The following is a 21810-nucleotide window of genomic DNA, read 5'->3' as shown; positions in this document are numbered from 1 at the left end:
ACGTGTTTTGTTTATAATTGGAAGACTGTGCAGCTAGAATAACTTTTTGCTTGGGAAGTCGATATCCTAGATAAAGCATTTCATTTTTGCACAGAGAAAGAAATTAATCACAGTACCTATTCAGTGAGAATTAGCAGTGAAATTTCTAACCTTATAGGTGAGAGAAATATTGGTTGCCCAGTTGAGAAAGTGACTTTTATTTTAAATAAAATATAAAACAAGTAAGAATATTAGTGAGTCAGATTCCTCATTCCTGACCTTATCAGTAAAAGACGGTTTGAAAATAAGATTATGACACCAGAAGGCCAGTTCCCTTTAACTGCATGTAACAAGGATATGTACTGTATTCTGGAAAAACACAAGGGTAAAAAAACAAATAATAATTAAATCTAATTATAGATTTTGGTGTCAGTAAGACCTGGTGCTATACTTGCCCTGAAAATTTGGGATTAACCTCTTTAAGTTTCAGTGGATATAACAACAGAACCTTCTTCCAGTGATTGTTATGAAATAATGGACATGTAAAGAACTCGGCCAATCTTTGGTGTATAATATGTTCTTAAGTATATTGTTTTCTTATTATTACTTCTTATTAATACTGTTTCCACATTTCTGGATGTGCTTGGTCAGGATTCTATTTCCTTCAGGGGTTCTGTTCATCCATCTGTTTCGTAATACCCCTTCTAACAGACTATTCATATTGACCCCACCCTGCCAACCCTCTAGCTAAAGGAAGCATCAGAACCCAAAGGGGCTTAGTCACTTTTAATTTTAAGGAGTTAGCAAAATCAACTTATTAATTGGAAATAAAACATTCAGTGAACATTTCTTGTGGAGTCCTGCATTGGAATTGTTTTTCGGTGAAGATAAATATCCATATGTATATATTCCCAAGTTATATGGGTTAAATTTAATGAAATATCACGAGTTAAAGTAAGGAAGGTAAGAGCTGAACACGCTTCTATAATGAAGGAACACGAATATACAAGCAGAAAGCTTCTCTTTTGCTTCTCTTCAGCGATGGATTATGGCACATTTAGGATGAAGAAACTTTTGGGGTCAATCATCTTATTTTCCTTTTCTATCTCTGTTCCCTCCTAGAAAATGATTCTTTTCCTACATTTCATAAAATAAGTCATTGGCATTGTATTTGGGCATAAGAATACAGAAGAACTTTCCTCATACTTAGGTCTTACAGCTTTAGTTTACTAAAGTTTACTTTAAAGGAAAACATAATATGCATTATTGAAACCACAAACATGTAACTGTTAATTATCAGTGGACAATTTCAATCATGAAAAATGAAATATACAGAAAATTCTAAGACATAATTTTAGCCTTTGGGCTCAGTTTGGTTTTTTGTTTGGGTTTTTTTTTTTTTTAACCATTCATTAAAGCTTTTAGGCAATCTACAGTAATTAATTGGGAATTTATTTTCTTTGACTCTGAAAAATGCCAATTTTAAGTTAGGTCACTCTAATGTGTGATTGTTTCTAATAACTATTAATATAGCCATCCACAAACCACTTATTTCAGTGGCCACAGTACTTACTGGGATAGATTTGTGGGCTCAAAGGTTATTATTTCCAGTTTAATATGAAACAAGTTCAGAAGATCACATAAGCTGATTTTAGCATAATAAGCTGATTTTAACATGTTGTAATTACCAAGTCTAACTTCAACACTGTTTCAAGACGGTTTTCTACTATCACTTCAACTAGTGTCCTTTCTCCAGTTATCAGCAATTTTCTTATTTTCACTCTACCTCCATCTCCCCACTTTCTATGGAGTAAGAGCCTCCATAGTAATTAATTGATTTCTCTTGGAAAAAAATTTGTATTGCATAATAACGGTGATTCTTCCCATTCTCAGATAAGCAAGTATTCTTCAACAGTTGTGATAAGTTGTTTTTAGTATGAAGTAAGCCAGGGAGCTCAGATTCCAGTGAAATTTCATGTGTCCCTGGAAATGATCTTTCTAAGAACTAGTGAACATTTTATTTATCTCATGCTTACCGTGTTGGCATCATTGTGTTAAATTATTATTGGTACAAAAAGGGAGTAAATTAGTCCCTTGGTAATCAAGACTATAGAACTCCTTTATATTTTGTTGGGATATTTGGTTTCAAAGGTATTATCCCTTTTCTTAACACTGAACAGAAGTGTGGTCTGAATCTTCAAGAGACTAAGGATATATTTGTAAAGGTAACAGCATTTGAAACAACAGAACATCATAAGTACAGAGTATTATAGAGTATTATAAAGGATTTATTTTTAACCCTGAGAACGGAATACATTAGGTTAAAAATTTTAAATCCCTGAAGTTTAGTTTTAAAGAAAATATAAGTAGCCTGTGCCTGGTTTCCTTTAAAGCCATTTTTGTCACTGACTTCAGGGTAAAGCTCTGAATTAGGATTGGAATGGGTCCATTCCACTTTAGAGTATTCTTGGCATGGTTAGATTAGCATTAGTTCATTCCTGGTGAGAAAGAGGTGGAATCAGTTCAGCCTATGAATTTGACCTGATTAAGCCAGGAAAAGCTTCCTAGAATTGAGTTTGATTCTCCTGGGCAATCTCAGCCTCAATCTCAAATTCTGGAGCTGAGTAGTATATAGTGACTTGATTAAATGGTATGGACTTTAAAACCATTTTCCTACTTAAAATTGTAGTCTTATCATACAGTACAAGTAAAATTCCTCATGAATACATGTCCCAGTTTGAAGTTGAACTATTCAGTAGCCACATTTTCCAGAATCGTTAACCTTAATACCATTCTTAGCTTTAAAATCTTTCTGAACAGTAAATGAAAATTGATAATGAGAAAATGAACATTTATAGGTGTTTTAATTTTATTTTATTTTAAATTTTTTTTTATTTTTTTCTTTTTTTGCATTACGCGGGCCTCTCACTGTTGTGGCCTCTCCCGCTGCGGAGCACAGGCTCCGGACGCGCAGGCTCAGCGGCCATGGGTCACGATCCCAGCTGCTCCGCGGCACGTGGGATCTTCCCGGACCGGGGCACAAACCCATGTCCCCTGCATCAGCAGGCGGACTCTCAACCACTGCGCCACCAGGGAAGTCCCTATAGGTGTTTTTAGTATTAATTGCTTCTTAGTAAAACTGAAAATCCTTTCTAACATTTTAATGGTATCATTTGTTTTTAAATTTAAAAAAAAAACAGTTGCTGAGGTGCAGTTTTGAGCCATTCCCTTTTTTTTTTGTACTTCAATTTTTATTTTATTTTTTTATGTACATCAGGTTCTTATTATCTGTTTTATACATATTAGTGTATATATGTCAATCCCAGTCTCCCAGTTCATCCCACCACTACCACCCACCCCCACTTTCCCATTTCTTTAAACGTTTCTATTACAAAATATTAAAACACCTATCTTTTCTCAGAGACCAGCATGCTGATGATGTCAAAGAAGACTTTGAAGAGAGAACAGAGAGTGAAATGAGGACATCACATGAAGCCACAGGTACCCATAATAATCTCATATTATTGATGGGTATTATTGATGGGTATTGATGGGTATTACTATTAATACTCAACAATCAAAACTTAACTGGAATGTAACAGTCCCTTTTATATATTAAAGATAAACTTCATTTGGTTGGTTCTGTTACCACAGGCAATAAAAGTTTATTGTTCAGGATAAATTTGGTGTATACTTCACAATGATATGGATCCATCTGTGACCTGTATTTACAGTCTCTTTCACATATCTGTACAATATTGTATATAAAGTTTGGATAAGGCATTCTATTTGGTCCTTGTAAATTTTTTTGATATTGTTGATATCATTTGCTTCGTATGTTTCAGACTCATCTCAGAATGTGTTGAAATTCCAATAGAACTAATATGGTCTTAATCTAATACCACAAAATGAAAAGGAAATTGCTTGAACAAAAGTTTTAAGTTGTACTGGAGAAAGTAATTTGTCTTACATCTTTGCTGAATAGATATTACAGTGGTTTAACTGAACAATGAAGTCGTAATGACTGTTACTCATAGTATAGATTTATGCATAGTGTTATAATTATTATTTATTTTTTATAAGAAAATGTTGTCCCGATTATGATTTTAATGATTGTCCCTGGGGACTTTGCTTGTCATGTGCTTTATTTGGTTTAGACTGTTTATAAGATTGTAGAATGGCACCTAAGGACTGTTTGCCTATAATGACCTACCTATTCCATAAGTGATGCTTTGATTTCCATATCTGATTGTCATAAAGCAGTAATTTATGGTTAATTTAAAAGTTATATTCTCTGCTGTCCTCAGCATGTTTTATGGTGTTCAGTCTTGCACCACATACAAACCCTTCAGATGGCCAGGGTTTGCATCCCTGATCTACCTCCTGCTAGCTGTGTAATCTTGGACATTTCATGGAATACCTTTCAGTGCTTGTTTCCTTCTCTGTCCAGAAGGTTGATGATGGTAACTCCCTCCCACAGATGTTATGGGGATTGAGTACAGTAACATTTGTAACTTGCTTAGAACAGTGCTTGGCACGTAATAAGTGCTATAATGTTTCTGGTCATTTAGAAAGGAAGAAAAACATTTAATTTACGAAGCTTTTGTCATCAGGGTATATCGGGTTCTTAATCAAAGGCTTCAGCCTTTCTTTGTGAATGGTGGTTAGGAGCACGGCCTTCATTCTCTTCTCAGCTCCACCAGTACTAGCTGTGTGGCTGGCTTTGGGAAAAGTATTTAACTTCTCTGTTCCTCAGTTTCTTAATAGTACCCACATCACTGGATTATTATGAGGAATAAATGCATCAGTGGCCGAAGTGTTAGCTGCTAGTGGTAGTAGTAGTAATAGCAGAAGTAGTAGTAGTATTGTGAAATGAGTGTCTATTGCATGGAATTATCTGATCATTGCAAGGTTTAGGTAGATTCATAATAAAATCTTCTGGGCTCTGAACTTTTTGAGGGAGTAATAATTTGACAACCTTTTCAGTTTCTTCCTAACTTGGTGATGCAATTCACTTTTCATTTTATTTGCTGAGTTGATTTTGATCATTTTTTTCTGAACATAGTTTAATTAATGGAGAATTTCAGGTTTATTAACAGGATATGCATGGTGTTCTCTCTTTTTCTGTGGCAGTTTTATGTCTTTTCAAACTTTGTATATTTTTATCCTGTTTTTTAAATTTGAATTGCCTGAGTTTTTCTGTTTTACAATTCTTTCCAAAGAAACATTGCTAGGATCCATATATAACTCTTTGTTATTTTTGTCACCCCATAAAACCTATAGTTCAATATGCGTATTTTACTTACTGTCTTATTTTTCATTAGTGAAAGGGAGCCTCATAAAAACAAGCTGCTTTGAGAATTTTTGCACATATGTTCCTAAGTAAGGTTCGCATATTAATATCTCATCCAGTTTTAGCCTCCTAAAATGAGTTTGATGACTTCCCTTCTCTTTTGAAACATTTTATGTAAAACTTCCATAAAGTTAATTTTTACTGTAGTGAAATCATGTTATGATTGTCAGCTTTTAGTTAACTGCTTTCTTAGCTTTAGATTTCCTTTCTTTCTTTTTTTTTTTTTTGAAAATTTTTTCCAGATTCATGTTGTATGGAAAAGATTTGAATTTCACTTCCTGACGTTACCATTTAAGAGTTTATTGGTTGTCTTTCCCTGGACCCCATGATCCTTCAGTCCAAAATGAGATCTTATGGTGTCTGAGGGCTCCTGTATCTTGGTGATGTTGGTGATATCTCAGATCCTAGTCGGTGGGCGGATGCGTTTAGTTTTTTCTGTCCTCCTGCCTCTCAGGTCTCAGTAGAGCCATGACCTAGTGTCTCAGATTGGGCTCTCTGGAAACAGACATTGGGAGTGCTGTGTGCAGAAGGTTTTTGGTGGGTACTTTTGGGAACGATACCAATGAGAGAGTGAGAGAAGCAACAGTGGGCAGAATGAGCTGTGACGCAGTTATAGCAGAAGCCTCAGTCGATCCCACAAATGAGCTCGAGATGACCCTTCGGAGTTATCCCGAATTTAGGCATGAGGACCAGGCCTTTGTATTGACCAGTCCTTGGATGTTGGCTGAGGGGGGCCGTGTCCTTGGACAAGGAGCCTCCCTTTGGCTTAGGGCAGTTCCTGGAGAGGGAGGTAGCTCTGAGGCATCAGCAGTCAGCAGGTAGGAGAATGAATCTCTGGGTTCCGAAGGGGGAGCCCACCGCAGAGTCCACTACACCTAGCTAGTCATTTGGTCTCTGACTTTGCTTTAAGAAAAATCAAACAGAACTGAAAAAAACTGAACAACAAACCAGAACATCCTTTCACATATGTGGGATTAGGCCCAATTCAATCCAATCTTTTTGTTTTAGACAATGAATCTAGCTCCTAAATTCAGTCTTTTCATTATTTTGCCTGAGATGTCATGTGCTTTATTTACTTTTTTTTTTTAGATCCAGGATTTTTTTTTAATCCAGAAACATTCCTTCAGTTATTATTTTTGTTATTACTTTTGTTCTTTTCTCCTTTTTGACTGGTAATACCTTTTACTCTTGGGTTAGAGCCAAAGGATGATATTCAAAATATTTAACAATTGGTTTGACAGCCAACATTGCACAGGACAGTTAAAACAAACACCAGCCACCAGCCTTAGCGCTGGAGCAGAGTTTGGAAGCTCCATGCTGTACTTTGGTGCAGCATCTGGAAGTCCCGCAAGGGCCTGACTGCTGAGGGTGGAGGGGACTATTACCAGCCATTATGGAAGTATTTTAATATTTCAGCAGCTTATGCATTTTTTGATACTCTACACATATTTCTCAAGTTGAAATGTCTTACTCTAGCTCTGTCAAGTCTACTAGTTACTGCCTTTAACATGAATTTTCATAGTGGTTTTTATTTTCCTTTAATTTCCTGCACTGGCTTGTTTTTTTCTTTTCATAGCCTGTTTTGTTTTGTAGACGTCATGTTCCCTTGTGCCTTACTAAAATCATGAAACGCTTCTGTCAATAAATCAATAGTCCTCTCCCAATGTTTTGTAGAACTTATCAGAGGCCCCTGGTGATTGTTTTTTATTTTATCATTTTTGAGTGCAGAGAAGTTTCCCCAGGTTTTTTGTGAAGAGCACTTACCCCTCAATGCTCCCATTTGGGTGCCAGTAGAATTCCTCTTTCACACCTGAGCCTGAGGGTCAGGTAGATATGCTGAGCCTAGTAGGTGCTCACCAGCGTTCATTCACAATGTCATTCACCAGTGGTGGAATAGGGGATAGGGGAAAGGAGAGAAATCTTCTTGTAGTTTGTGCACTATTTAGTATAGAGGAGTCTGAAAAGAAGCCACCCTGTATTCCTTATAGCTAGTAGGATTTAAGATTCAGTAAGCCCATGAGAACTATTTTGTTTGGAGTCTTAGAGCAAATTGATTTTTAAAAGCACTTCCCCCTAGAAAAACATCTTCCTACCTTGTTTCTTCAGTTAATTCAATTTAATTCCATACAATATGTGTGATTATGAGCCTTTTTTATTTTTTGATGATTGCCACTATGCTACCGAATTTGACCTTTGGGGACCTTTACTGAATACAATGCATCACTTTTTCTTCTTTTTCTTTTTGTTGGCTTCTGTCTCCTTTGCCTGAAAGATAAACTAATTCATTTCCTCCATTGTAGGAAGGTCCATTAATAAAGGATCCTATAAATTGACCTTCAAATTTAAACTCCTGTATTCCTGGGAAACGTGTAATTTTCTTTTCCCTTCTGCAAACATTCTCTCTCAGGGGTGCTGATATGCAGAAAGAGTTGACTTTTATTTTGTAATGTACTAGATTCTCACTTGAAAAATCAGGCTTGCCTTTTGCTTCCATAGCGATTGGTTTTTATTTTGGTTGTTGACCTTGAAATGATCCTCAAATATTTTTCACGTCTGCGTTTAGGATCTTGGAGCTAATTTTATCCACATTCCTTGATGCTGTGATCCATTTATTTTACCCAATCATTGTTATTGTTCATCCTTTTTATATTTAGTCACCAGTTAGTAACTCCATTAAAAAAAACTTGGTTGACAGATGTATCCCATTTCTCCTGGCTTTCTTTCCTTTCACATTAAGAGCATTTTTTTTATAGACTCATGGAATATTAGCTTAAAAGGGTCATTGATTCCTTTTCATCTTTGCCTTTTTATACTCAGGATACTGTCAGTGGCATGCCTTTCTTTCGAGATAGGAATAAGTTTTCCCACTTGCTGAGTCTTTACTATATGTCAGACACCGGAATAAGCATTTTTAAAAATATCATGTAGTCGTTACAGTGATCCTGTCACATTGATTTAGCCAAAATTTAGAGCTAGTTAGTGGCAGAACAGGGACTTGAATCCATGTATATCAGACTCTTAAACTCACCCCCTTGACCATGACCCTATACTTCCTTATTAGGAGACAAAAGATCCAGGGTCACTCTCTGATGCTTCCCCTATCTCACAGGGTGGCTTTGGGCTTTGCCCTATCTCACAATGTGTTTTCCTCATCTTCGGGATAGCTACCTCCTAGCATTGTTTTGAAACTAAAATGAAACAAGGCAGCTGGAGATTCTGGTCTCACTTCTGTCCCTGGCTTCAAGGGATAGGAATGAGTCAGGACAAGTGGTAAGTCATGCTGTGTCTTGTTGATTTAGCATTGTTCAGACTTGGAAACAGGAAGCAGAATGGGATCTGAGTCCGAAAGCAGCAGGGAGCATGAAGAGAACTTCTCCTTTTCTCTGGAACTTGCCCTCCCTGTGGTTCTACTGGGCCCGGAGGGGAACAGTCCTATAGGAAGCAGGTTCTCATGCTCCATGGTAGTGAAGACATCTCTTTCTGCTGGGAGATTTCATGTTTGGTTTAGATGGTGGTATCTATTCTGAAGATTTATTGTCTTGATTCTGCATGAAACATTGGAGGATATATTTCTTCCGGATCACCTTCATCAGACCTGTCTTCTCACAAGGGTTAATCGTCTCCTTCACTTTTTCCTACCCCAAGCCAAATCAAGGATTTTAATACCTCTATTCTCAACCAGAACTGACAGACATTTGTATTTGCAAATTTCCGCTTTGGATAACTACATTATTATCTATTAAACTTCATTTTAAGAAAGTCTACAAGAATATGCTGTATTGATGTAGCCCTCCACATTGCATTGTAAGTGCTGAATAAGTAATTGCTGAGTGAGTGATTTCCATATTATAAACAATATATGTACATGGTAGAGGCAGGGCTTTACTATCCATCCATCAAGTATCAACATAAGAAAAATATTCCTCATTTGATAATTGTCTAGAGAGACGAAATAGCAGTAAGACCAAAGATCCACAAAGTTATTTCTCTTAACGCTACTCCCATCTAATATTTTCTTGCTTCTGATATTAAGGGAACCCAGCAATTGATGTTTTAATAATTATTTCCAAAAATGCATTAAATTGCTTTCCAAGTCACCAAAGTGAGGCTTTCATTTTTTGGTTATTATTTTGAGTAACAATAAGTAGCTTATCCAATATCAGCTTCTGGTTTTATGTAACTTATTGTGAAAATAACATATTTATTATAGAATAATTAGAAAATACAGGGAATCAAATAGCAGAAAATCAAAATTATCTGTAATTTTATTTTCTAACACACCATTTTCCGAATTTTGGGGAGTTTTTTGGGGATTTTTTAATATCTGAAATATTGTACTAACTACTTTGTAACGTGCAGTTTTCTAACTACGTAATATTACAATAATTTTTACCTAAATATTTATACTAATTACAAAATAATATTAAATATTCCCTCTGTGGATCGATGATCAATGCAGCATCATTTAATGGACCAATCTCTAGTGGGTATCTAAGCTAGTTATTTCCTGTCTCTCACTATTATAAACGCTCTTGCAGTAAACCTTGGTAGTGATTAGGATTAGGGGTGTGTGTGTGTGTGACATAAAACACATACAAGTGGTTTATATCAGGTAAAAGCAGTTTATCTCTCTCTCACATGGAGGAGGCTCAAAGGTAGGTGCTCCAGGATTTAATGGTACTCAATAGTATTAGGAAGTCAGGTTCCATGTATCTTGTTGCTCTCCTTTGCAGAGTGTCTGTTCTCAAGGTCTTATCTTGGTCAAGGGTGGTTCTGGGGGGCTAGTTATTCAGTTACTGTTCTCCCCAGGAGGAAGGAGAGTCAGGGTGTGGGAGTAGTGAGAAGAAGTTTGACCATATACCTTGGGTAAATTTTCTTCTTGGGAAACTTAAAAAAAATACAGAGAACTCCTTTAAAAATATTATTTTTCATGCAGGTAAATCATTTGAGAGGAGGGTGGTGAGAAATCTGACCCTCATAAAATGCTATTGGCAGAAATGTCTTCCAGAATAAAAAAGCTTTGTTTTCTAAAGCACATTATACACATTCAAACCTGCTCTTCCCTACTCTCTGCACTGAGCCAGCTACTTGAGCCAGAGTCTATGTGCGTTTATTTTAGTCTATATCACATGTTAAAATAAAAACCAGGAGTCACATTTCTGTGCATTTCAAGGGATCCAATACATATCCACTCAAATGAAGTTGTTTTCTTTATCCTTTTTGGATTGGGAGCGTGTACCTAACATCTTCTGAGGAGATGGCATATTCTGTGGTTGGTAAATGCTACAGTTGCCCCATTCGTCAGAAAATAACACTGGGCATCAGTCAACATGAAAGAATCAGCAAAAGGAAGGGGGGTCTTAAGGTGAAGGATGGAAAGTTGGTATTAGTATTGGAGTGGTGTATGAGTCTAGGCCTACGTATGATGTCAGCTTCGAAGACATGCAAACGCTACCAGAAATATAGGAGCTTCAGGGGTTTTAGTCACTTCTTTAGAATGGCTCAGTTATTTTTCTAAGGAATAATGATGTAGGAGCATTAGAAGTGAACTGTGAATAATACAACTTTAGCAGGAATAGAATGAACATAGAGTGGAGCTTCAGTGAAGGAGGAAACAGTGCCAAGTGTCAACAGAACATAAATAGTTATAGAAGAAAGTGTATGGCTTTGGAAAAAACTGACACTCTGTGGCAGGCAATCCAAATACAAGTTACAAAGTGGACTGTGTTGTTTTTCTCTAATGTGGAACTAGAACTCTTACCATTTCATGTAAGTCCATCTCCTGAAGGATTTACAAATAATGTGTTGCAAATAATTGCTGAACTCTTGGGACTGTCTGAGATTAAGGAATGTTTTTAAGTTACCCCGTATTTATGCAAAACAAAGCTTTCTTGAACTCTGGGCAATTTTAAAAGAATGAAAACAAACTGGTGCAGGTTTGTATATTTGGCTCATAATAGATTTTCAGTAAAATAGGATGAAGACCTAAAACCTTAAAACCAATTATATGAGATTCGGTGGATGATCACGTGGAAAGAGGGACCATGAAGGGTTTTTTATAAAATATTTGAAGAATTGAAAGGTTTCATGGGGAGCAGACACAGTTTTCTATATGAGCTCACTCAGGTAGAGCAAGGACCAGTGGGTGTTAGCTCCAGTAAGATAGATTTTTTTTTTCTTTTAATTCAGTATAGCGACTTTTCTAACATTCAGAGCAATTCAAATTTAGATTAGGCTAGTTGAAGAGAAAAGTTCTCAAAGATCCACAATAAAACAGTAGGAAGTAGTTTTTAAAAAACTATACCACTTATAATAGCAACAGAAAACATCAGACACACAAAAATAAATTTAACAAAAGATATGCAAGACCTCTACATGAAAATGACAAAACATTGAAGAGGGGTATTTTAAGATCCAAAGAAATGGAGAGAGATTCCTTGTTCTTGGATTGAAAGGCTTGATATTGTGAAGGTGTTATCTCTCACCAAATTGATGTATATTCAATGGTTATCCCAATGTAAATCCTAGCATTTTTTTTAACAAGCAGATCCTAAAGTTGGAAATGCAAAGGGGTAAGGATAGTCAAGGAGTCTTGAAGAAGACCTAGATCACAGATATCAGTACACTCATAAAATGAGAGTAATTAAAGCCTGTGGGTCGGTGTGAAGAGACCAGTGGAACAGAAGAGAATATTTGAAAACACATTTAGATTTATTTTTAAGCTGGCACTGCAGTACAGCAGGGAAAGGATGGTTGGTCTTTTTCATTAAATCATGGTTGGGCAATTAGAAGTCCATGTGGGAAAAAAACATGAATATTGATCTTTACCTCATACCATACACAAAAATAAATTTCAGATGGATTGTGATCTCAGTGTGAAAGGTAAAACAGAGTGTTCAGAGGAAAACAGAGGAGGCTATCTTCAGGACCTTGGGGTGAACAAAGATTTCTTCAAAAGTACTATCCCTAAAAGAATAAATTTTACTACAATTAAGAACTTCTGTTTATCAAAAGGCCTTTTTAAGAGAGTAAAAAGAAGACACAGAGTGGGAGGAGATATAAATAATACATATTTTCAAGAAAGGATTCTTACCCAGAGTATATATATATATAGATAGATAGCTAGATAGATAGATAACTTCTACAAATCAGTAAGAAAAAGGCAAGATGACCTGATGGAAAAATGGGCATAAAATAGATAAGTACTTCACAAAAGAGGTTCTCCATATGACCGATGAACTTACAAAAAGATTGTCAACTTTGGCATCAGACAAATGCAGTTGTAACCACAATATGAGGCCGTGACACCCGCACCGAAAGGGTTACAGTGAGCAAGAGAGACGGTACCGCAGCTGATAAGAACATGTGTGGAGCGTTTGCAACACTTATGCTCTTAGTAGGTGTGTACTACACAGCTGTTTTGGAAAACTGGTGGAATTTGCTGAGGCTTAATGTACACAAACGTTATAACACAAAGTCCCACTCTTCAGTATGTATGCAACAGAAAGGCATACATATATTCAAGGAAAGATATGTACAAGAGCGTACACAGCAACACTGTCGGTCTTAGCCAAAACTTAAAAACAACTCAAATGTCCATCAGCTCCCAATTAATTGTGAAATATTCATAACAATGAAAAACCACACAGCAAAGAGCAGGTGAGCTACAACTACATACAGCAATGTGGATGAATCACACAGACACTACTGAGAGAAAGAAGCCAGATACCAAGTTTCCATCAGACTTACAGTTCAGAACCAGGGCAAAAGAAGCGAGGGTGTTCGAAGTCAGGGAGGTGGTTTCCTTGCTGGGTGGGGTGTGATTGGAGGGGGTTCTAGGTGTGCTGCCACCTTCAGTTCCTAGCTGAGCTGGTGGGCAGAGCGGAGAGTAAGTGTGGGGAGGTGCCTTCTTCTGATGGGCTTTGAGTAAGTAGTTTTCAGAAAAGATTTCCATTCTAAAGGATCCGATCTTACCGAGATAATGATGGACAAACTCTAAGTCAAGAGTCCCAAGGACAAAAAAAAAACATTGGCTAGAAAACAGCTGTTTTAGAAGAGCAGCAGGTAAACTAGGTTTGGATTCAGAAGAACTAGCAGATAAATAGAATATTCTGTAGTTTGAACTTTGATCTTCACAAGTGAAGAATGACAAAAGCATTTGCCTTTATGCAATTTTATTTTTATTTCAATAATTTCATATCCCCTTTCAAAAAAAGTAAGTTGGCTATTTGAAAAATTGATGTGATTAGTAAATAGAAATTGGAAGAACAGAACAGGGCTGAAGTAAAAGGAGAGAACAGGTATGGTAACTACAGGGTAAACACAGCGGCTGGACTTGAGCCTGCAACTTGGCTCTTACTTTTAGGACATTGCAAAGCCAAAAGGGAACCAAATATAATTTCATAGGGTGAGAGTTATTTTCCTTGTCACTAAAGCTCGGGGGCAGATTCTTATCTGAAGCATTAAAGGGGGAACGGTGAATGGTGTAATGATGCATGTCTTCGGTGGTGGGTGATGTGGCAAACATGTCAGTTGAACTTTAGGTTGTTTCTTACGGTAACTTTCAGTAAAGATGAACGAGAGTGTAATTATTCAATGAATGTAATGTTGAACCAATGCTTTACCTTGCTTCCATGCTACTCATTGTTTGGGGGCGACACATGGCATTGGGGGCTTTTTTAGCTGCTTTTCAGAGAGTGAATTCCTGATTGTTTCTGTCAACCAGGTGCCCGGGAAGAACCCAGCGTACAGCAGGCACAGCGGCGGTCGGCGGTCTTTCTGTCCTTTAAGTCCCCGATTCCATGTCTGCCCTTGCGCTGGGAGCAGCAGAGCAAACTTCTCCCGACTGTAGCCGGCATCCCTGCCAGTAAAGTTTCCAAATGGAGCACAGATGAGGTATATTTTATTTTCTTGGTCTGCCAGGGGCCAGACGTAGGAGTACTGGCTTAAGGAGAGGGCAACATGAATGCATATGGGATTGAGTCTTTTTTTTTTCTGAAAGACAATAACCTGTAGCATTTAGATTCCGGCTTTTTTTTTTTTTTTTTTTTTTTGTGGTACGCAGGCCTCTCACTGCCGCGGCCTCTCCCGTTGCGGAGCACAGGCTCCGGACGCGCAGGCTCAGCGTCCATGGCTCACGGGCCCATCCGCTCCGCGGCATGTGGGATCTTCCCTGACCGGGGCACAAACCCGTGTCCCCTGCGTCGGCAGGCGGACTCTCAACCACTGCGCCACCAGGGAAGCACCGGCTTCTTTTTTTAAACTGGAATTTTAATCATATTTTTAACAGGTGTCAGAGTTCATACAGAGCTTACCTGGATGTGAAGAACATGGAAAGGTATTTAAAGACGAAGTAAGTATTCCACTAAATTGCAGTATGTTACTTAAGGGGGGACAAAGCACTGAATGGCAGTGAATGGTGAAATGTTCTAAATTGGCAGAGAAAGGAAGAGACGGGTTATGTTGAAACTGACAAAGTGATATCGAGTTGTCTAACAAGCAGCGTTAATCAGTTGTATAAAAATGTGTTTGTATAAAATTAGATGCAAAGGAAATTGTGCCATGTTATTGATGCCCCACAGCAGAAGCACTAAGCTCATTATTTAACAAAACAAACACAAAACTTAAAAACATGCATTTATATAGTGTATAGCACAGAAAGACACCAACGCAAGAAAGAAGCAACGTTTCATTTTTAATAAAGTAAACTTAGTTCCCATTATTTTATTTTCAAACATCATTTTAACACCAAAATTAACTTCATTTGATGCTGATAATTAATATTACCATTATTGCTAAAACAATCCCTTAGATCTTATACATTTCTCAGTGATGTTTATTCTAACTGATATTCATTACATCTATTACCGTCTGCTGTTGGAAGATGATTTTATTAGTTGTTTTCATCTGTCTGTCCAAAACTTCAGTATAAGGGATGATTAATAACGGTACCGCCTCAAGTGAGCATTAGGGAAAAAAGGAATTCTACTTCTAACTACACTAGAAGCAGGAGACTCTTTTCACTAGAGACCTTTAAAAATAAGCCTGTCATCTCCTCCAAGCAGAACAGTCAGTTATCACCCTGATCTCAGAAGGTACAATGAGAACTAAATCATCTCAGAAGGCTTTGTCCAGCATCTGCTGTCTGCAGCTCTAAGATACCTTGTTTGCTCCTATGCTTAGCCTCCACTGTTCAAACAGCACACTTTCAGTTAAGAACACTGCAAGAGTGTCGGCACAGCCAAGAATTGAGCCGCCAGTCGCCAATGTCATTATAGTTAGGTATCATTTATGCTTATGTGGGTGCCTGTGAAAATGCACAAGGATCTGATTGTCATCAGCCCTTTTCTGATTTATGGTCTTACTTTCAGAAATGTTCTGTCTTCTTTCTAGTTGAAGGTCAAATTAAAGAATTTGCAGTTATTCAGATTTTGAGTTTCTTAAGGCCCAGGTCCTAGGTGTCTTTGTGGGTTACTCTCAGTCGATTTTCGATCCCTGAGCAGACTTAGATTCCTGTAGGGAGCTGTTGCTCTTTCTTTGAAAGAGCCATGTAGTAACATTACCTTTGAAAATGATGAAACAATTTAAAAAATAAATTTCTAGCACGTCTATTTTATAAATTCTACTTTTGGTTCTGTTGATATCTAGCTAGTCCATATAGATTTGCTCTGTTATTTAGGTTAAGTAAGATTCAAATTCAAATGGTATGTTATTTCTTTGAATAACTTTTTTCTTCATATTATCTTTGGAGACACTCCCCAGGCACCTAATATCCTCAAAGACAGAGCCTTCTTTTGAAGAATGAGGCAGTGAATGTTCTCTGTCAACATGTATCATTCATATGTTCATTCCACTATTCATTTACCCTGTGAAATCTTGTTAAATTCCTACCATGTGTATGATACTCCATGTAATGCTCTAGTAAGAGGGTTAATTCAGAGATAATAGGACATGATCCTTGCTCTCACATGTCTCACCAGGTCAGCAGGCGTGGGTTTTGAGTCCTAGATGAAAATGAGAAAACAAATCTAGCTAAAGTCTTGTAAGTCATCTCTAAAAGGCAAAGTGCAGGTGTGGGCTACTATTTGAAACCATCCCAGATGACTCTCTTACATACTCCGCATTTAATCTGTTGAAAACCCTATTGGATGTATTTTAAAAGCATTTAAGTGTTCCAGCTCCCTCTCCCCACTCCACCGCTACGTGTGGTCAGAGCCACCATCCTCTCCCGCCTGGATTAAAGCAATAACCTCCTAGCCGGCCTCCCCGCTTCTATTTCTGTTCCTCAATAATCTTTTTTTTAAATAGTATTTTATTTATTTATTTATTTTATTTTTGGCTGCGTTGGGTCTTCGTTGCTGCGCACAGGCTTTCTCTGGTTGTGGCGAGCGGGGGCAACTCTTTGTTGCGGAGCATGGGCTCTAGGCATGTGGGCTTCAGTAGTTGTGACTCGCAGGCTCTAGAGCGCAGGCTCAGTAGTTGTGGCTCATGGGCTCTAGAGCGCAGGCTCAGTAGTTGTGGCGCACGGGCTTAGTTGCTCCGCGGCATGTGAGATCTTCCCAGACCAGGGCTCGAACCCGTGTCCCCTGCATTAGCACTGCACCACCAGGGAAGTCCCTGCTCCTCTGTAATTTATTTCCAGCATAGCTGGGCTGATTCTGCTACAAGATAAAGTCAAATCATGTCACTCCTCTGTTCAGGTCTTGCCGGTAGTTAAATCAGAGCAAAAGCCAAGAGCCTCACAAGGGCGACAGTCGGACACCCCATCACCTCTCTCACCGCCTGACCTCTTCGTCCACTCTGTCCCCTGCTTACCCTGTTCCACACACAGACCTCCTTGCCATTCCTCAGATTATCCAGGTACACTCTGGCTGCCCCCTCTGCCTGGGATGCTCTTCCTCTAGGTGTTCACATAGCTTACTCCACTTCTCAATAGCTTACTCCACTTCTCAATATCCTATCCTGACTATCCTCCTTCAACCTGCCACCTGCCACCACACATCCATCCTGGCCCTACTGTCCACTCATCTCCCCGACTCGCAGTTTTTTCATACCACTAATCACCTTTTAGAATTAGTTACTAATTAATTTGCTTATTATGGTTTTTCTTATAGTCTGTCTCCTACTACTAAAACGTAAACTCTACAAGGAGTTTTTATTTGTTTGCTTAGTTTTGTTTTTATCTGTTTTAGTCTGAGCTATATGCCCAGGCCCAAGAATAATATCTAGACTCTAATGGGTATTTAATAAGTTTCTGTTGAATGAATAGACTCATACCTTTACACTCTGAGAAAGACATTCAAAGAGCATGTCGCTGTGACTTGCAGAGTTACAACACTGGAAAAGAACCATGAGTGCACAGTGGAAAGAGCAATGAAATGGAAGGCAAGAACCCCAAGTTCCAGATCCTCCAGAGTTTTGGGCCTTTAGCAAGATACTTAATCTCTGGAGCTAGACCAGTTTATATACATTACAGAAGCATAAACCAAAAATAAACCCAGCAATCCATTGCAGTAATTACTGTTTTCAGAAAGTACTTTCTTAAATTATTTACTTCTTTCCAGTTGAAGCTTATCCTCATAGCTACACATCAGAGCTGCTTGTATGTAATATACTAAAGTTTGGCTCTAGCCTCAAGATGACTTTTTTCTTCCCAGGTTAGCTTTAAAAATAATAATCTACCAAAACTTATCCTTCTCATCCCACTCCTAGCTTTTAGACTCCAGCCTCGTTCTCTGCATGTTCCTTTTCATCAGTCATCTGTCACTTTAAATTCTTACTTAGTCCCAGAAGAAGACTCAGTAGGGCCCAAGGTTATAATAAACCATTCACTCTTTGTAGTGAGCTCCCTGGGAACCCGGTATGTTGACATTTTGGTTAATGTCTTAGACGACTTCTATCAGACCCTTCATTCTACCAAGGTCTGTCTGGGTTGAGTGAAGTGTTAGTAGATCTGCCTCTCTGCTTGGACTTGTTTGTCAGAGACCTGTCACAGCACAAGCAAATGAGACCAAGGCAAATGTTTCCAAAAAACAATAGGACATTTCTCATAGCTGCCACTTAACTTGTCTTACACTTAGAAATTAACACTGCAGTGTCTTTACTTCTAGTTTATGACAGCGGGGTGTTTCCTTGCTGAAAATTAGCAAACTTTTTCCACGTGATTGTTACTTAAAGTTGTATAAGATGACTCTTGTTCTTACTGATTAAGCATAGAAGCAATTTAGATTCACAGGTTTTTATTTTTAGAGGAAAGAGGAAAATTTCAAGAAACGGCAACTTAATTACATTAGGCTTTATTTAGTGAACTGCTGACAGAATTTATAGTAGTATTTGTTTGCTAGGGCTGCTGTAACAAAATACCATAAACCAGTAGCTTGAACAGCAGAAATTTAATGTCTACCAATTCTGGAGGCTAGACATCTGAACACAAGAAATGATGGCATTGGCAGGTAGCTTCCTTCAAGGTCAGTGAGGAAAGGAGCTGCTCCAGGCCTCTCTTTTTGGCTTGCAGATGGTGTTCTCTTGTTGTCTTCTATGTGTGTCTGTATCACAATTTCCCCTTTTTATAAGAACACCAGTCATCTTGGTTTAGGGACCCACCCTACTCTAGTATGACCTCATCTTAACTAATTACATCTGCAGTGACCCTGTTTCCAAATAAGGTCACATTCTAAGGTTATTGGAGGTTAGCACTCCAACATAGGAATTTGGGAGGAACACAGTTCAGCCCATAATAGTACACTGCTGTCAAGGTTTCTAATGTCCTCCAAGGCAGAGAACAAAAGTGTATTTTACTTTTTGTACAAAATGAGAAGACTGAAAGAGAAGTGAAATAATTTTTTTAAGATGGTGGACTCCCCAAGAGCTGAAAATTATACAAAAAGAAGACTACTCCTTTGCTCTACCCACTGAACCAGACATCAACTTCACAGAGTTGTATCTTTGAACCTCATAGTATCCTATTCTGTAGAAATGTAGACTTTTAGTCTTAGAAGGGACCCAGAGAGAGGAAGGATGCTTCTTACCATTACCCAAGTAGTAGAAGAACCAGCCTAGAGTGTACACCTCTTCCCACCAGGCTTACATTCCTTCAGCTATACTGGTGGTTGCCATTGTTGGTTGTTAGTAATTCCTTTTCTTCTGTATTTGAAAAATAACTGTGGCTACTCTAAAAATGAATGTTATCACTGGTTTTCTTTTCTTCATGGTGGAAGGCATGTAACCGATGTGTTTGCCTGAACTCCTTTGTTTATCCACAAGTATTTATGTACCCATTCTCATCTCTCATTTTAAAACCTGCCCTGATAAGAACTGGATTTGAGGCACCCTGGATTTTCCCAAATTATTCTTGACTCAGCGCCTACGTCAGAATAATCACAGAAAGATATGAGCACCTTCCACTTTCCTATGAGCTGATTCTTCAGATGAATGAATTTGACTTTGTTCCCAGTCCACATTTGGGGGTGTTGTTGTAGATAAGAAAGGTCCACTTATGAGGAACTGTTGTTTGTACACGTGAACTGCCCATCTGTGCCGTTTTAGTGTTACTGTGTAGAAGAGAGCTGATAATTGAACCTTGAATACGTCCCATAACCCTACATCCGATTAACTCACAATCTTTTGTGTTTTTCCTCCCATTTTAGCAAATCGATGGAGAAGCATTTCTGCTTATGACCCAAACAGACATTGTGAAAATTATGAGCATTAAGTTGGGCCCTGCCCTCAAAATTTTCAATTCTATCCTGATGTTCAAAGCCGCAGAGAAGAACTCCCACAATGAACTTTGAAGATGGTGAATTTTGAGCACCGTCAGCTTTCTGCTTTAAAGCTCATGTTTTACTCAAAGCACAAAGACAGCGGTAACTCCTAAGCGAGAAGTCTCCAAAACTCTAAAGAGCAATGCTGTCAGATTATTTATATTCCTTAAGAGACAATATATACGAATTCTTACGAAAGTGCTTGAGCTTTTAACCAGGTACTGTCTAACAACAGTACAACAGTCGTCTTTCGGTTCTGTTCACTGAGCTAAATTTATCTTTGTAAATCTTTTTGAGGCTGGGGGGTGGGAGGGAAGGGGGACTTCATTAATTATTTATGGAAAAAGCGGGGGTGGGGGAGGGCAGAGTAAGAACTTTTGGCATTTTGTAAACATTGTTGAATTCTCTTTCATGTACACTCTTTCTTTTTCAACACTTTCAGGAACCTTTTTATATAATCAAACTTCAACTTAAACCAAATTTGTGAAAACCTGGCTAACTTTAGCCAGTGGGACTGTTATCTGTCTTGTTAATTCTGTGCCATATTTTGAATTGCAACATTATGCTAAGTATAACTTTGCAAGTCATGATACTGCCTAACTGCTTGTCATAATTTGTTGGGGCTGAATAGTTGTAAAAATTACCTTTCTTTAAATCAGTGTTTTTACTTTTGCACGCAATTATGAAATGTTAAACAAATTACTTTTCACCAGCATCTTGACTTAATTACCAAAAACGTGTATATAAATAATGGAATTGAAAAATAAAATATATAAACATAAATAAATTAGGTGATGTATTTGAATGACATCAGTCTCATACATCGTGGTGCCCTGTGTGTTTACAGGACTCCAGTGATATCAAAGGAATATGCAGTTATATTGGGGGGCTGTTTGTATGATCTTAAACTATTTATGAGATGATCTTGAGCTTCTAATTGTCATTGAAGTAACTGTGGTGCTCTTCAGAGATGAAGGGCTCATTCTATTGATATAAATACTAACCTGGAAAGAGCTCTGTCTCAGACCTTGCAGTGTCCTCCAAACCCAAAGGTTTTCTTTAGGATTGGCTGAAGAGAGAGTGTATAGATTTTACCCAAGAGGCAAGATTTGAGGGAGCAGCCCCAGTCAACACAAAGATTCTAAATGCTCACAGATGAGGGAGGTGACCTTCCCAGAGCAGTTATTCAAGGAGCTCTGTTTTGGAGAGATTCTTTTCTCCTCAGTATAGAAGCATACAGATGCACTTTAAATGAAAGCCCTTGATGACCTATAAACTGATAGCTGGTAGTGTTACTTTTGCAAGAATGCATCTCCAACGCAAAAGGTAAATTATTTTATCAGCCTATGTGTGTAACTTTTAATTCCAGGATTGGATATTTATTTAAGAACTATTTTAAAAGTAGAAAGTAAGTCTGTAGCATGTTGTCTGAATTCTGGGGAAAGGTCCACCTCTTTCCTTAGTTGCTTTCATTTTTTCTCATGTAGGATTCCCTTGATATTCCCCCTTGCATTGGAAGTCTATGAGTGGTCCTTTGCTTTTGTCATAATTCAAGGTAAAACAAGGCCCGTGACCCCCCCACTTCATTTCTTTGCATAAATCTGCTTTAAAAAAAGTTTTTTGTTGTTAGTTCTTTTCTCCTTTTTTGTTCAGAATTTGTACATTCACGTTGCACTTGTTATACCTGACATGAATGAAATAAAATCTTAATTGCAGATA

The 21810-nt window shown here is 37.9% G+C and overlaps 1 protein-coding gene across 7 annotated transcripts in view; it reads left to right on the top strand.

The window, feature by feature from the left end:
- Positions 1–21810, top strand: part of L3MBTL3 (L3MBTL histone methyl-lysine binding protein 3) — a 118620-nt gene extending 96810 nt beyond the window's left edge. For 5 of the 7 annotated variants that reach the window (XM_032651700.1, XM_032651702.1, XM_032651696.1 and 2 more), the window contains 4 exons: positions 3401–3480; positions 14058–14227; positions 14622–14684; positions 19978–20388. In XM_032651700.1, coding sequence (XP_032507591.1) covers positions 3401–3480; positions 14058–14227; positions 14622–14684; positions 19978–20121 — 457 coding nt within the window. In that variant the 3' untranslated portion in view covers positions 20122–20388. Of the gene's footprint in view, positions 1–3400; positions 3481–14057; positions 14228–14621; positions 14685–19977 lie in introns of all 7 variants that reach the window. The other 2 variants (XM_032651701.1, XM_032651697.1) reach the window with 1 other exon arrangement.

Source organism: Phocoena sinus, chromosome 12, assembly GCF_008692025.1.
Source record: "Phocoena sinus isolate mPhoSin1 chromosome 12, mPhoSin1.pri, whole genome shotgun sequence".
Classification (NCBI taxonomy): Eukaryota; Metazoa; Chordata; class Mammalia; order Artiodactyla; family Phocoenidae; genus Phocoena; species Phocoena sinus.
This window is presented reverse-complemented; position numbering and strand designations above follow the sequence as displayed.